The 14,796-nt window shown below is 38.8% G+C and overlaps 1 protein-coding gene across 1 annotated transcript in view; it reads right to left on the bottom strand.

The window, feature by feature from the left end:
- PREX2 (phosphatidylinositol-3,4,5-trisphosphate dependent Rac exchange factor 2) overlaps positions 1-14,796 on the bottom strand; it is a 288,257-nt gene that overhangs the window by 202,528 nt on the left and 70,933 nt on the right. Inside the window, exons 2-5 of the mRNA XM_004274946.3 lie at positions 8,765-8,836; positions 7,518-7,640; positions 5,116-5,220; positions 649-750 (exon numbers count right to left, since the gene is read on the bottom strand). Coding sequence (XP_004274994.1) covers positions 649-750; positions 5,116-5,220; positions 7,518-7,640; positions 8,765-8,836 — 402 coding nt within the window. The remainder of the gene's footprint in view (positions 1-648; positions 751-5,115; positions 5,221-7,517; positions 7,641-8,764; positions 8,837-14,796) is intronic.

Raw genomic sequence — 14,796 nt, 5'->3', positions numbered from 1 at the left:
GCTGTTCTAATCTATTCATAGACCCTTGCAGTATAAGCAGTAATTAGTATATTATAATATGTTTCTCATAATAAAACTTTTGGTCATTGTAATGAGGCGATGGACCTACGACCGTAAGGCATTTCCTGTTTTCCAGAGGCAGTGTTGTCTTAGCACTGTCTTTCCACTTTCTATCATTTATTATCCCATGTGACCCACACCATTCCCTGTAATAATGATTTAAAAACCAGGCTCTGAAATTATGTAACTTGGCCTTAACTTCATGAGTATCAAGAAGTCGCCAATGTTTGGGGAAATGAAAAAAAAATATACCAACAGCAAATTTACTTAAGATAAGGAACCCTGTAGACAAAGCGCTATATAAACTGGTCATAATGTACTTAATGGGATCTATCTTGAAACTAATGCATTTACGCTGAAGGAAACTCAAACAAGCATATTTTTTGCAAAGAGCACTAAAAGTGTTTTCCGAGGACATTTGCTTCCCACTCTATATAAATTACTGACAAAATAGCTATTTTTCCCAATAACTATAGTTGCCTTTTCTTTGGAATGTCACACTATTTAAAAGAAAAATTTTTTAAAGATCATCAGCAAAAATATGCAGGTACAAGGGAAATGCAACAATGAAGTAAACACATAAAGTACCTTCAAAAGGAGAGGGTACTTGCATATTCTTTGTATTGGTGTTACTAAGTATCCTTCCAGGGGGACATCTGTGTTCTTCCGTCCTCCAAGTAGCATGCAGTTCTGGGGGGGAAATAAAGACAATTATGTACATTTTTAAGCCTGAGGTGGTGAAACTTTCTTCTATCATAAACTTTTCTGCTGAAAACCTGTGAAAGCATGTCTCTATATAGCTTCTCTCTCTGAGAAAAGCACATTCAGTCACAAAGAAAGTTTACAGGAGAAAAAGGAAATACTTTTGCCTTTCAGATTAGTTACCGACCAAAATGTGTTTTGAATCTTTCTCTTGAAAATGAATTCACATATATTCACCTGAGTATGGTCTGAGGAAAAAGAGATAGAGATGGAGGAATGAATTAATGGATAGATGGATGAATGGATGGATGGATGTACTGATGAAAGAATGTACTGACGGATGAATAAATAGATGTACACATATGTACATACATCCCGCTTATAGGGGGAGGTCATGTGGTGTTGCAGAAGACCAGGACTGAGGACAACTGGGTTCTACCCATGCTCTGCCACTGGCCAGTGATACAACTTGGACGGATTTCAAAATTCTAATTTTCCTCTCTGTACAACTGGCCTGTTTTAATCCAGTGATCTCTAAGTCGCTTCAAGCTATAATACCTCACCAATGACACTGGCCAGGCAGTCTCAGGGAAGGATGTCAGATATGATCTCTACAGAGCCAAGATGGAAGGAGAAAACTCAAAATCAGCAATCACAGTGAGATGAAATAGAAGCAGCTTCCATTTACTGAAAGTAGTAGTCAAGGGAATCGACTCTGATAAATACAGGCTCGATCCTCTGAAACACCAGGTCTTTATTCTGTGGTTTAAGCAGCAATGCAAAAAAAATTCAAATAAAGATGTTAAAAACAATTTTTTAATTAAAAAACTTTAAAAAACAGATCTTTTTCTTTGGCCACGCCACGCGGTTTGTGGGATCTTAGTTCTCTGACCAGGATCGAACCCGGGCCCTCGGCAGTGAAAGCTCCAAGCCCTGACTACTGGACCGCCAGGGAATTCCCTAAAATAACAGCCTGGAGACTTACGTCAAAACCTGTTTCTGCAGTGCCTATCAGGGTGACTGGCACAGAGGAAGCCGATAATAAATATTTGACTAAGGAAGAAAAGAGCTCTTCAAACATCATACTGATAATTTATAACCTTTATACCACTATTTTTTAAAATACTGTCCTACATTCCTTGAGAGGAGAGACCGAGTGCTGAGTGGGAAAGGAAGCAAAAGGAAGAGTGATGCAAGCAGACCAGCCCCCCCACTGCCCTGAGCAACTGAGTTCAGCTCCAATTTGTTCAACCAACTCGGCAAAACCAACACCATGACTTTCACTTCACCAGAAACCTTAGAAGACACAGCAGCAAAGAAGTGTCTCATTCAAACATGCTCTTTGGGGGTTTCAACCCCTACTGCAATCAGCTCATCAAAATACTCTTTCCACCTGTGTGGTACTGTCCCCAGAGGAACCCTATGTAACACAACTATCTACATCCCATTCTATTTCCAGTGATGTTTCAGTGTCACCGTATGAGTGAGCACCCCTTATAAATGCGGCCACCCCCTCTACCTAGCCCTGGGCTGAAGCACCCTGCGGAACACACGACTGTCTAACCCATTTTTATTTCCTTGTCTATTAGTACTGTATAGATTACAAACTCTCTTCATAACAGCCACTTTATTTCTTTCACTTTTACTGGAGTATAGTTAATTTACAATGTTGTGTTAGTTTCTGCCGTACAGCAAAGTGAATCAGTTATACATATACACGTATCCACTCTTTTGTAGATTCTTTTCCCGTATAGGTCATTACAGAGTATTGAGTAGAGTTCCCTGTGCTAGACAGTAGGTCCTTATTAGACTGGCTTATGAGAGCCAGCTTTCTCCTTATGTAGACAGACAGAATGTTCCCTAAATAAGCTGCTAGAGATTCCACTGATCCTAAAAACTTACTCAGGTGACAGTATATGCAAGTAACCAAAAATATAATATCATCACCCCAAATATGTAAATCCTTAATGTTTTTCAAAGGGTCATTGTTATTATCCCCATTTTATGAGTACGGAAAATGACATCAGACATGTAATGAATTTCCTCAAGTCATCCAGGTAATTAGTGGCCACTGAGTGCCAAGGCAAGAACTATAAAAGCCAGGGTCTTCCTACCAGACTATGCTGTAGGATCTTGTAAAAACCAGCACTCTGGAATTGTGACATTTATTTAGTGGAGAGCCAGCTCCGCTGAGAACAGAGTGCCCTCAGTAAGACAGCAAAGTTCTGATAGTTCAAAGAGAGCCCCGTTGGTCCAGGGGCACAGGAACTTCCTCTGGCCATGGCAGAGAGAAGAGATGAGTAAATTCTCTTCTCCAAAACAACTGTTATACTGAGCAAAATTTTAAAAAAACAACAATTTAAGGGCTCTGGTAATCAACTGAAGTCAAACAACAAACTGAGAAATGTTTATTCATGAAAAACTGCTGAACTTCAGGTAAGAACAGGGGAGTTGGTGGCATTCTTGCCTGGGCTCCTCCCATCCTGCCCCTACATGCCCCCAGCCCCAGGGCCATCCTCAGCTCATCCTGCATGGTAGCCCTGTCACAGTAGCCCTGGCCCTGCAAACCTGCTACCAGAGGGGACTGCAGAGGGCAAAAATCCCACACCCAGGAGTGTTGTCAATAAAATTAGCACACTGCCCAAGAAAAATGGGGAGCACTCACATTTCTGCTAGCCTGAGATTGCAGTCCGGGGCAAACGTCAGACTATGCACGTGCAGAGAGGACCTGAGATGGCCCCAGGAGAAAAAAAACCCAGATCTGACTTGAAAACTGCCTGGCCTGTGAATGTGTCGCCCGCGACACTCACACACAGACCCACAAATCATCTGGATTATGATGTTCGATCACCTCTTTCAAATCCCCAGCTGACCACTAAGTTAACCAGTCAGAGGAGTGACCCCTAAAAAGAAAGGCTAAGTTATAAAACAAAAACTGAGCAGACATAGCAGCAGCTGCGCATACAAAAGACACAGATTCTCAAATTAAATCCAGGCAAGTTCCTGAAAACAAAACCAACAAAAAACAATAACCAACCTGAGGGAAATAAACTTCCTAAGTTAAGATGCATATTGTAGTCCCTAGAGCAATTACAAAAAAAAAAAAAAACTAAACATGAACTTACTCTGATCCAGCAATTCTACTCTTAGTATTTACCCAAGAGAATGAAAATGTATGTCCACACACAGACTTGTACATGAACATTCATAACAGCATTCTTCAGAATTGCCCAAACTTGACATTTCCTGACTTCACTAAGAAATCTCTCTCTCTGAAATGACATCTCATATGTAGGATCTTCAAGGTCCATCATTATCATAGTCAATTGTTGACCCAATGTTCATAAACCGGCAAACGGATAAACAAAATACAATGGAATATTATTCAGCAATAAAAATGAATAGAATGTGGATACATGCTACAACAAGGATGAACCTCACAATCATTTTACTCAGTAAAAGAAGCCAGGCATCAAAAGATTATATTGTACAAATCCATTTACATGAAATCTCCAACAAAAGCAAACCTATAGAGATCGAAAGCAGATCAATGATTGCCTGGAGCTAATGGTGCGAGTGGAAAAGAGCTGTAAATGGGCATTTTATTTTTCATTTTAAATGAGCTGATCCAGGCTCTAAAACTGGATCGTGGAGATGTCTGTTCCACTCCACAATTCGTTAAATATCACTGAATTCTATTTACAGTGTGGTTCTCACTGGCAATTACAATGTCCAAGAAACTGCCACGCTATGCGTTTATTTGTACGATCCTGAAGAAATTAAATACAGATTCTTGCGCTTTTTACGAACACTGAATATGGAATGTATGTAGAAGAAAAGTCAATCTTGAAAATTCTTTTCTACCATCCCCATGATGCATTTCCTTCCTGTCACTGCCCTACTTAGAGCTCTCTTAGCAGAAGTAAATGAAGCTCTAGGGAGCTGAGGGATATAAAAGCAACTGTGAACTCTGGCATAAATGTCTTCGCTCACTAAGAACCTGCGGTTTCACAACTCATAATCAACCAGGAGAGGGCATGACAGTGTTTCCCCAGAAACAAGCTTCTCCCAACTCTCACTTCTTTTCATTTCGTTCATTTCATTTGTGTGTGTGTGTGTGTGTGTGTGTGTGTGTGTGTGTGTGAGATTTTAAGAGCATATATAGAGAGAAATATAGTTGATTTACAGTCTCACTTCTTACATTTCTCAAATGACTCTCTAGCTTCCTAGCAGGGATATGTTAAAAACAGATGTCATACAAGCACTTTTTACACCACACGGATGTTATTCCTTGGCTCTCAGCGGGGCTATCAACAAATAACAGCATACAGTGATATGTAAATATATACTTACCAAAAGAAATGTCCGGATTGTTCTTATTTTGTTAAGTTCAAAAAGCAATTTCTGTGCCTTCTCGTGATTACTACAATATTCGTCGTAGATACGAAACTTGTCTTTCTGTGAATTCAAGTAAGAATAAGTTAGTCATTTTATTAGCCATTTTGAAATATTAAGTGTGATTTTATGCACAACCTTTATTAAGTGTTTACTATGTTTCAAGAGCTATACTATGTGTATATATAAGTATGTTTAATTTATTTTCCCTGATCTATGAAGAATGGTCTAGGAAAGGAGATAGACTTATATTAATTACAATCCAATATGATGTATGCAATAAAAATTAAATGAACGACGTGGTAGCAGATTACAGAGAAGAGAGTACTTAGCTTTGCTGGGAGGATTCAGACACAGCTTTAAAAAAGGTGTCATATGTGGGCAAGATACAGAGACATAAATCCATGATTCCCTAGCAGGGAGGGGGAAGAAAGTATTTTTGGTGGAGGGCAAGTGCCAGATCATAGAGCAATAGGACATAGTACCCTGCAGGTCATATGCACCAAGCTGGACAGTTGTGTTTAAGAAGGACACTGACAAAGTGGAGAACAGTCAGCAACAAGCGACTGAGATAATGACAGACCCTGAAGATATTCCATCTGAGAGGTCATCTCAGAGAGAGATATTTGTTAGTATATAAAAGGAACGGTAGCTACTTCAAATAGCTGTCCTATTTATTGTAAAGGATTTACAACTCTTTGTAGCTCCAAAACACAATACTAGAACCACTGGGTGGAAACTGCAAGGGGCATGATGGGCAGTGATAGGCAGATTCAGGATTAATATAGAGATTTTCTAACAATTCGAGCTGTAACTAAAAGGGATCAAGTAAAAACAAGATCAACAACCTTCACAGATCCTACAGAAGGGATTCTTTCATAAAAGGAGAAATTTCACACCATCTTGATCCCTAAAGCTTCCTTCCATCTGTAAGATTTTCTCCAAGTATCTATGATCAATATCTATCAAATATCCCAGTGAATATATCCCAGTAAAAGAGGCAGACACAGAAAATGTAGTGACTGAATAGTGGAACAGAAGTGCGTCCTCTAAAATTTCAAAGACGTGTATTTAGAAACACTGAGTGCTATTTTGTACAGCCAGTAGAAAATGTATTGAATTACTTATTTCAAGAGATGGGATAACAGAAGAAAACAAACTTCAGAAACAGTTTAACTAAATTCATGGCTGACAGATTCATAGTGTGTTACTGAGGAAATGGATGTCAGGGTGCAAGATTCCCATGTGCAGCCCGGCACTGAGATAGCAACTACTCCAGCTGGCGGGAGATGTGCATTCTTTCATGAAAGGGAACAGTCTGGATTAAGTGGATACAACACACGTGGTTTATAGTTTTGCCCAACGAAACCTTGATCTTCCTATACCCAAGGAGTCTCTCCCTTTAATATAATTATTTTTATGGACTATTTTCTGATTCTAAAAATAACATTTACAGAGTCTGCTCACCACATACAGAAATATAGATCTAGAAACTCCGTATCATTACTTTATAAAAGACTGGAAATCAAAAATAAATGAAAATTGATTTATATGACAAAATACTCCTATACATTTTTAAATAAAACACTAATTGCATAGCATTTTGATAAGTAAATGGATTCAAATTGGTATTCTGAAAATTAGCATCAGCAGAGTGGTAGAAATAGCAGCATCATTTTTCCTTTGTCAGTATGAATGCCCTTTAGTTCTGAAAACGATTTTCACCGTACCGGTGGCTTTGTACCTTGCAAATCAATTGCATAAATAATTTCAGCTATCATGTGCAAAGGGATGAAAATGATCATACAAGCACGACATATAATTTGAAATAACCAAGTACTGGCTTGTTCTTCTTCAGCACTGTTCAGTACAAGCCTCTGAGAAAAATTCAGATGCAGGCATATGTGTACCTAGAGGGACGAGGTCTGTTCACCTCCAGGTTAGTCACAAGTCAATTAACAAGGGAATGTTTTGACTAATAAAAGGCTCATCGCAGCATTGTAAAAGTAAGGATTTTCTGCCTCAAAAGAGAAATGCTCTATGTTTGAGGGAAACATAAAAATCCATTCATTATGAAACAGCCTGAATATTCATTAGAATTCAAAGCTACAGAGGATGCAAAAAACTAACTCGTTGGGAAAAAGAAAAGCCTGTTTATTCTTCGCTGAATAAAATGGATGATGTGAGGCCCTCTCCCCTTTTCTGGCTCTAAGTGGAAGATTTCATTGGCCTTAAAAGACCCCAAACTTTTGGTGTCAGATTTTGCTTCTAATGCTGAATTCCCACATACTACTGTGCCAGAAGTGAAACTGGAAATTTTAGGGGGAAAAGCTTTTAAAATAAACAGAAATTGATCCTACGAAGTGAAGAAAGCAGGTTCCCACTTCTTGCTGAGCATTAGGTTCTGGATGTAAACATTCCTCCACGACTTTTAAGAATTCTTTATGTACTGCAAGGATATCTTCAATGTTTGAGAACAGCATCTGTAAATAAATGTGTAAGTGCAATAGTGAAGCAAGTTTTTAAAAACTTCTATGGGAGTGGAGTATTTTCTCTCCAAGTTGAAAACGTCGGTGGAGAGCTGTCCTTCCCACCCCCCCACCCCCCGGCCGGCAGAGCACCCATTCTGTCTGGACATCCTCTCCCCTCCCACACAATTCTGGGAACTGGGAACCTAGTCCCGGCTCTCAGGACAAACCTGAGTAACTGAACCCAAGCATGGTCGTTGTCCCACCCAACTAAGGACAGCGGACTGCAGGTAAAACAGCGCGGGCAGAATGGCTGGCAGGCTCTGGGGGAAGGGCTTCTTTGCCCATAGAAGTCCCTGCTATGGGAATCAAAGTACCTTCATGTCCCTTTGAGTAACAGGTGTCTTTTGCTTGCAACCAAAAGCACCCAAACTAAAACACTCCATGGTAAGGAGAATGTAAACGTTACTATTGAATTTAATGGGAAACAGATGTGCCTATAAAATCCTTGGAAATTATTTTCCGTAAAATAAAACAGCAAGTTGGCATCCAAAATAAATATCAATGATGATTTATACAATTTCAATGAATAATGACTAGAGCACAATTAATTTTCATTTACCATCCCCCCCTTTTTTCCCCCAAACTCTTCACAATTTTCCTTCCCTACAGTTTAAAAGGAAATGTTTATACATTTGTGAGCTGAAGATACTGTGTGGACGTTTTCTGCCCCAGTGGACCCTCCAAATCGTTTGCTCTCCAGGGGTCAGAGACTGGAAGCCGCATGTACCCGCATCCTGCCGCCCAGGCCCTCTAGCAATCCCCTCACACACGGTTCAGCTCCTTTCCCCTCCAGAGACATGAAGGTTCTTGGACTTGGGGTTATCTTTTTCCTCCTTTCAAACGTTTCCAAGGTCTTGGCAAAAATTCCTCTCTGTCTTCTACACCATCCTCATAACCCCCGTTTCTTTTCCCAAACCCTAGCTTCCCTTTTTCTCATTGCTGGCCACACAATGACTGGTGACTGGTACAGAACTTATCCCGGAAGTGGAGACAAGTTGACGAGCCCTGAGGCAACATCCCACGGGTAACATTTCATCTGAGTGGACCTTGGGCTGGGGTCGAGGGCACCTCCTCACCTTCACCGTTTCTTCTGTTACATTTTTGTCAAGTTTCGACGCAGCGCACTGGTTCATCCGGTGTAAGAATGCCTGCAGAAAGCAGGAAAAGATACTATGAAGGCAACATTGGACTAATCAAATGAGTGTTGATCTGAATTAATTGTTTTTTATAAGAAACCAAAGTTTAAAAATCCAATAACTGTCGAGTGTTACAGTTTTGTTGTATAAGGCAGAAATCTTGTGCGTTGCTTCTCCTACCTGGGAATTAAATATCCTTTATAGTTTGGGGACAGGACCAAAAGTGATCACGTAGATATGAATTAAACGTATCCACCAAGATCTCAAAGTTCTGCGGTAAAACACACAGAGTCAAATGTTTCCTAAACTTCTAAGTCTTGTGAAGCACAAAAGACCAAAATCTAGCCCCAAATGGGATTTCTAATACAAACAAAAGGGCCAGAAATTCTAAAGGGAGCCCTTTAGAAGTGAGAGAAATTGAGGAAGTGAGGGAGGAAGGGAGAAAGAAAGGGACCTTCAAGAAGGAATGGAAGAATTTCCCATCCCCTCTTGCCCCATTCAAGTCTTAGGAAGCCAGAATTTGTATTTCTGGGAACAGGTCTGAGCTCTCCACAGCCCTATGGTAGGCAAATGAGTTCATTTGTATTTCAAAGATCTGGACTCTTCCTGATGGCCATTAAGCCCATGACTAAATAAGCTATTAATTTAGCAAAGAAAAAAAGGATTAAAAGAGTTATTTATACTGAGCCTTAAAAGAGAAAGTTTAGAAGGAAAAAAAGACGAGACTTTCTATCCAGCAAATACAAGACGTTGTCCTCAAGACAACGTCCACTAACTACCTAGTGACCACGTGAGATCACCCCTTCCCTTGTCTGTCTTAAGAACTCCAGCCACTACCTGCCAAGTCAGGGCACACAGAAGCTTGAAGCAATCTCAAGATACTGCATCAAACAAATGAAAATTAATGTAAGAATTTCATTAAAAAAAAAAGTTCATTTTTGACATGCTATATTTACAAAGATTTAAAAGATTAACAAAACCCAGGATTGTGCATAATATTCCAAAATTATCACCCTCAAGACATTGCTAATAACAGTATAAAACGGCACAACACTTTTAAGGACAACTTACAATATATCTCAAATTTTTAAGTGGGCATTCCCTTTAACCCAGTAATTCTACTTCTGGGAATTTATCCTAAGAAAATATTCAGACAAGGGGTTTCAGTGTATTGATTACAAAAGTGGAAACCACCTAAATGCCCATAATTAATGGGATCATTTCATATACTATGGTACATGCAAACTACAGAATACTGTGCAAAAGTGTAATCATAAATGGAATGGGATGAAAATTATATATACATATGTGTGTATACAACAGATGTCTATAAAATACTGTTTGGCAAAAAAAATTACTAAACAGCATACTGGATGTGTGCATACCTATACATACACACTTCCGTGTATATATACATATATATATACACACACACAACTGTATATGTGTGTACATATACGAATATTACACATGTATATAATATATACATATATACACATGGGTAATGTCAGTGTGCGTTCATACTAAGAAAAAATATGTAGCATATACCAAAATGCAAACAGTGATTACCTCCAGGTGATAGGAAGATGACCTTTGTACACTTTCTTTTTGTCAGACTATCTGGCTGTGTGCATGTTGTAACTTTTGTAAAGAAAAATAACAATATTATTTAAAGGAAACAAAACAAATGGGCCACAGATCTCACTCCTAGCTTTAGCTTCAGCACCATCTTGATTCCTGATTCAATGGGTTCACATTTCAGATTCCATAACTACAAAGCCACATCAGTACTGACAGCCTCAAATGAATGAAAGAATTCAGCTGAATTAAATAAAATAAATATGAAAGTACTGGATGTCGCCTTAACTTTTTTATTGGAAACGTGATACAATCTTTTGAAATATTATCTAAAGTTAGGTATAATTTGCAATGGAGAGAGATTTTCGAATTTTCTGACTTTAAGTGCCCATTTTAATTAGTGTTAGTCTAATTTTTAATTTTAGTTTTGTTTTTCTGGAATAGTTTTCCATATACCTATACTAAAAATGCTCCTTAGCTCTTTCTGTTTAGTCTTAAAACAGCACGGTTGCTTTGGTTGCCCAGTTTACATTTCGTATTAACCACGTAGGAAACATAACCTCTCATGCAAGCAAAACTTAAACTTCACTTCTACATGTATAAACCTTATCTTCATAAACTGAACTCAGTCACATTCTGAAACCAACAAATTGAAGACAGGAGGTAGTGAAAATGAATCAAACTAGGAGGTAGAAGGAAACACACAAGCTAATAAAGTAAACTCTATCTTTATCTGACTTTTTATCTTCAATCCTCCATGACAATAGGGAACTTTTTGTTTAACTGCATAGGAAAGAAAACCTGGAACTTCTTAGCATTTCTAACCAAGCATTTATTTTTCCCAAGAGCCTCATTTTATACAACAGTGAAGGCAGATTTAAGACGGTTTGCCCAGAGGGCAAAATCATGAAAACTGTTTGACATTTTTTACAAAATGTGTAAGTCTTCCTCTCTGAAGGTAAACAACGTGTTCTCAGAATCATCCTTTAACAACCAGAATCTACAGAGTCCTTTCAGACTTTGGTAACTGGGGCATTTAATCTTTCTCCTATCAATCAAGGAAGCATTAATACCCTAGTCACAAAAACACATGAGATTTAATATGTTGTTTTATCTCTGTACTCATCCATTCTCCCTGGTTCAGAATTTCATCAGAATTATATCATCTTCATTCTGATACAAATATATGGAAAATAAGTACCAGAAAATGGCTTTTAATGCCAGTGGTTCTCAAACTTTTCACTGTGTATGACTTGGAGAGCTTCTTCAAATGCAGATTCCCCAGCCCTGTCCCCAGAAGGCCTGATTCAGCAGATTGGTTTAGGACCCAGAAATCTGCATTTTGAGCACGTTCCCTAATACACTTGGTCCAGAGACCACAGTCTGATGATCTTATGTTTATTCTTCCAAAGACTAAAGAAACAGACTGGGAAACAAATAAGTAAGACTCAATGGGAAAAACGGGTTCACTTATTTCACCCTGACTTTCAACTCCAGGTCATACTCCCTCTACGTACAGTACCCTCTCGCTCAGCCACTTGGAGTTCCTGATACCTCACCAGAGGACCCTCCTCCCAACAATGAAAATCACAAGCTGGGCTGTGTAAACAGGTGATGATAATCTCTGAAGGCTCGTGAGATGCAGAGACAGGTGAGCCAGGTAAGACAGCCTAGGTCACCTTTGGAGGAAGGGACCTCCAGCTTGCAGGTGTGTAATTAGCACAGCACACACTCAGCAAACCAGCGCTCCCCTGACGATGATGCTGCACGGTGTGTTCCCAGATATCACTCTAGTCGTGGGCTGCTTTCTTCCCATTCAGAGAGCTCACCTCACCTTCTCTTCAATTTGGTCCACGTTGTTTTCCTCTCAGCAAGAGTTTGATAAAATGTATTAAATGTGATACATTAAAGTTTGAGAAAGCGAAAAATGTCACAAGTTTGCTACCAAGAAATCAAAAGAAGGAAGCAAACTCAGATATAATAGGGAGATGACAGCAATCCCCTTTGGCCTTGTCTGTCCATCTGGGCCACTACCAGCTCAAAAGTCAAGTCCATGATGAGTTTTATTCTCAGAATGCATTTGCTTATCTTATAATTTCAGTGTACTAAATGATAATCTTTCTCAACTCACTTTTGTCCTTCCCACTCTTTTCATCAGTCAGGCACACAGATCACTCTCAAATATCGCACAGATTTTAACAGTTCGCACTTTTAATTCTAGATACCTGATGCCAATCTGAATTTCATATTATACAGGGATTAAACCTTATTACTCCTATAAATATTCTACATTCAGAATGATTTTAGCAGCAACTGTCACCTTGAAACTGTGGCTATTTAATATCAATAGAGATGGATAAATTTTACATATGAAGGATTTAAGAGGAGCCGCCCTATTGCAGGAAGAAGTGTACTCATTTCATGAAAATACGTGGAAAAAATAAGAGTAAATATTTTCCTTTTACCTCTTGAACTTAAAACAATATTATGACATCAAAATTCTTTGGAAGACAGTGTTTTGTTTTGACTTCCTGAGAAAAAAACAAAGTCCTATTAAGTGAAAAAGGCTTGTCATTTGAGTTTGCTTTGAATACCTGGTTGATCATGGCGCCATTTCATTGGAATGGAGAAGTCGAAATGAGGAGTAATTGTTGGAGTGGGAGGGTCAGCTTGTCCTGGCCATGTTGAATTTGAGATGCCTACTGGACACCACTGTAGAGATCTCAAGTAGGGAGGTAGCTGTACTGATCCTGGTTTCTGAGGGGAGTTCAAGGCTGAAGTTAAAGAGTTTAATGTCCCTGGCACAAAGACATAACTCAGGGAAAGTGTTCATAACTCAGGGAAGAGAGAAGAGACAGCTGGCCCCAGTTCATTGGAGAAAGTATATAGATAGAGAAGAAAAAAAAGCCCCAGGACATAACCTTGGGGGCACTCCAACATTTAGAGGTCAAGCAGAAGAAGAGAAACTAAAGAAGTCAGTAAGGTAGGAAGGAGCAAAACCAGGAGTATAGTGTCACAAAAGCCAACAGAGAGAGGGCTTCAAGAAAGAAGGAGTGGTCAATCGCTTTAACGGTGCTGAGAATTCAGGTAAGGTACAAACAGATATATGACTTGACAACACAAGGTCGGTCACTGGTGATCTTGACTGTGGCACTCCCAAATGAATGGATAGAAGGAGAAATGGAAAATAGAAAGATGGAGTCTATAACCACAGAAAACGTTTAAAAGTTTTTAAAGTTTTGCTGAGAGAGGGAGCAGAGATATGGAGGTGAATTTAGAACAAGGAACAGTTTATTTTTTAAGCTAGAAAATACTAGCTCAATTCATTGTTCGAGTTACATTTTATGTTCCCTTATTATACTTTTGGCAAATCTTTCATAAATTCTCCAGTCCACTGGATCTCACTTTTTCCTGAACACCCATTGAGTCCCAATTTTTTGAGTAGGACTCCTTTATTTAACATAAAAAAAAGTACTAGACATGCATATTGTGGTGTTACGGTCTGTAAATTTAAATACATATTAACTATTAACCACTAAACAAAATTCAATGACAGGCATTGTTCTTGGCAGTGGTTCTTAAACACTTTAAACTCAGGACTCCTTTACACTCTTAAAAATTACGGAGAACCACAAAGAGCTTTTATTTATGTGTATTATTATCTAACAATATTTAATATGTTAGCAACTAAAACTAAGGAAAATTTTAATATTTGCTATCCAAAAAATTCATTTATTTACAAATTTATTTAAAATTAACAATTATAAACCCATTACATGTTAACATATATAACATACTTTTATGAAAAACAGCTATCTTTTCCTAAAAAATTGTAGTACGAAGTATGGTACTATCTCATAAGAATGCAAATTTCTTTAACGTCTGGCTTAATAGAAAATAGCTGACTTCTCAAATGCTTCAATGCATTGTGATATATTGTTTGGAAACGTATTTTCAATGATAGTTGGAAAAGGGAAAAATATGTTCATTGCTATAACATTTTCAGTGAGTTGTGAATATTCTTCTTTAATACAACAACAAAATTCAGTAAGTGGTAGTTTCTTAAAGGTAGTCATGATATGGAATCCGAAACCGTATCAGTGAACTTTTCATACTCTGTTACCTTAAAACCCATTGACCTATCTTGGAATTTGAAGAGACCTTTTAACCATGTTTGATGTTGTCCTTTTTTTTTTTTTTTTTTGCGGTAAGTGGGCCTCTCACTGTTGTGGCCTCTCCCATTGTGGAGCACAGGCTCCAGACGCGCAGGCTCAGCGGCCGTGGCTCACGGGCCCAGCCCCTGCGCAGCATGTGGGATCTTCCCAGACTGGGGCACGAACCCATGTCCCCTGCATCGGCAGGCGGACTCTCAACCACTGAGCCACCAGAGAAGC

Source organism: Orcinus orca, chromosome 17 (assembly GCF_937001465.1).
Source record: "Orcinus orca chromosome 17, mOrcOrc1.1, whole genome shotgun sequence".
NCBI classification, from domain to species: domain Eukaryota; kingdom Metazoa; phylum Chordata; class Mammalia; order Artiodactyla; family Delphinidae; genus Orcinus; species Orcinus orca.
This window is presented reverse-complemented; position numbering and strand designations above follow the sequence as displayed.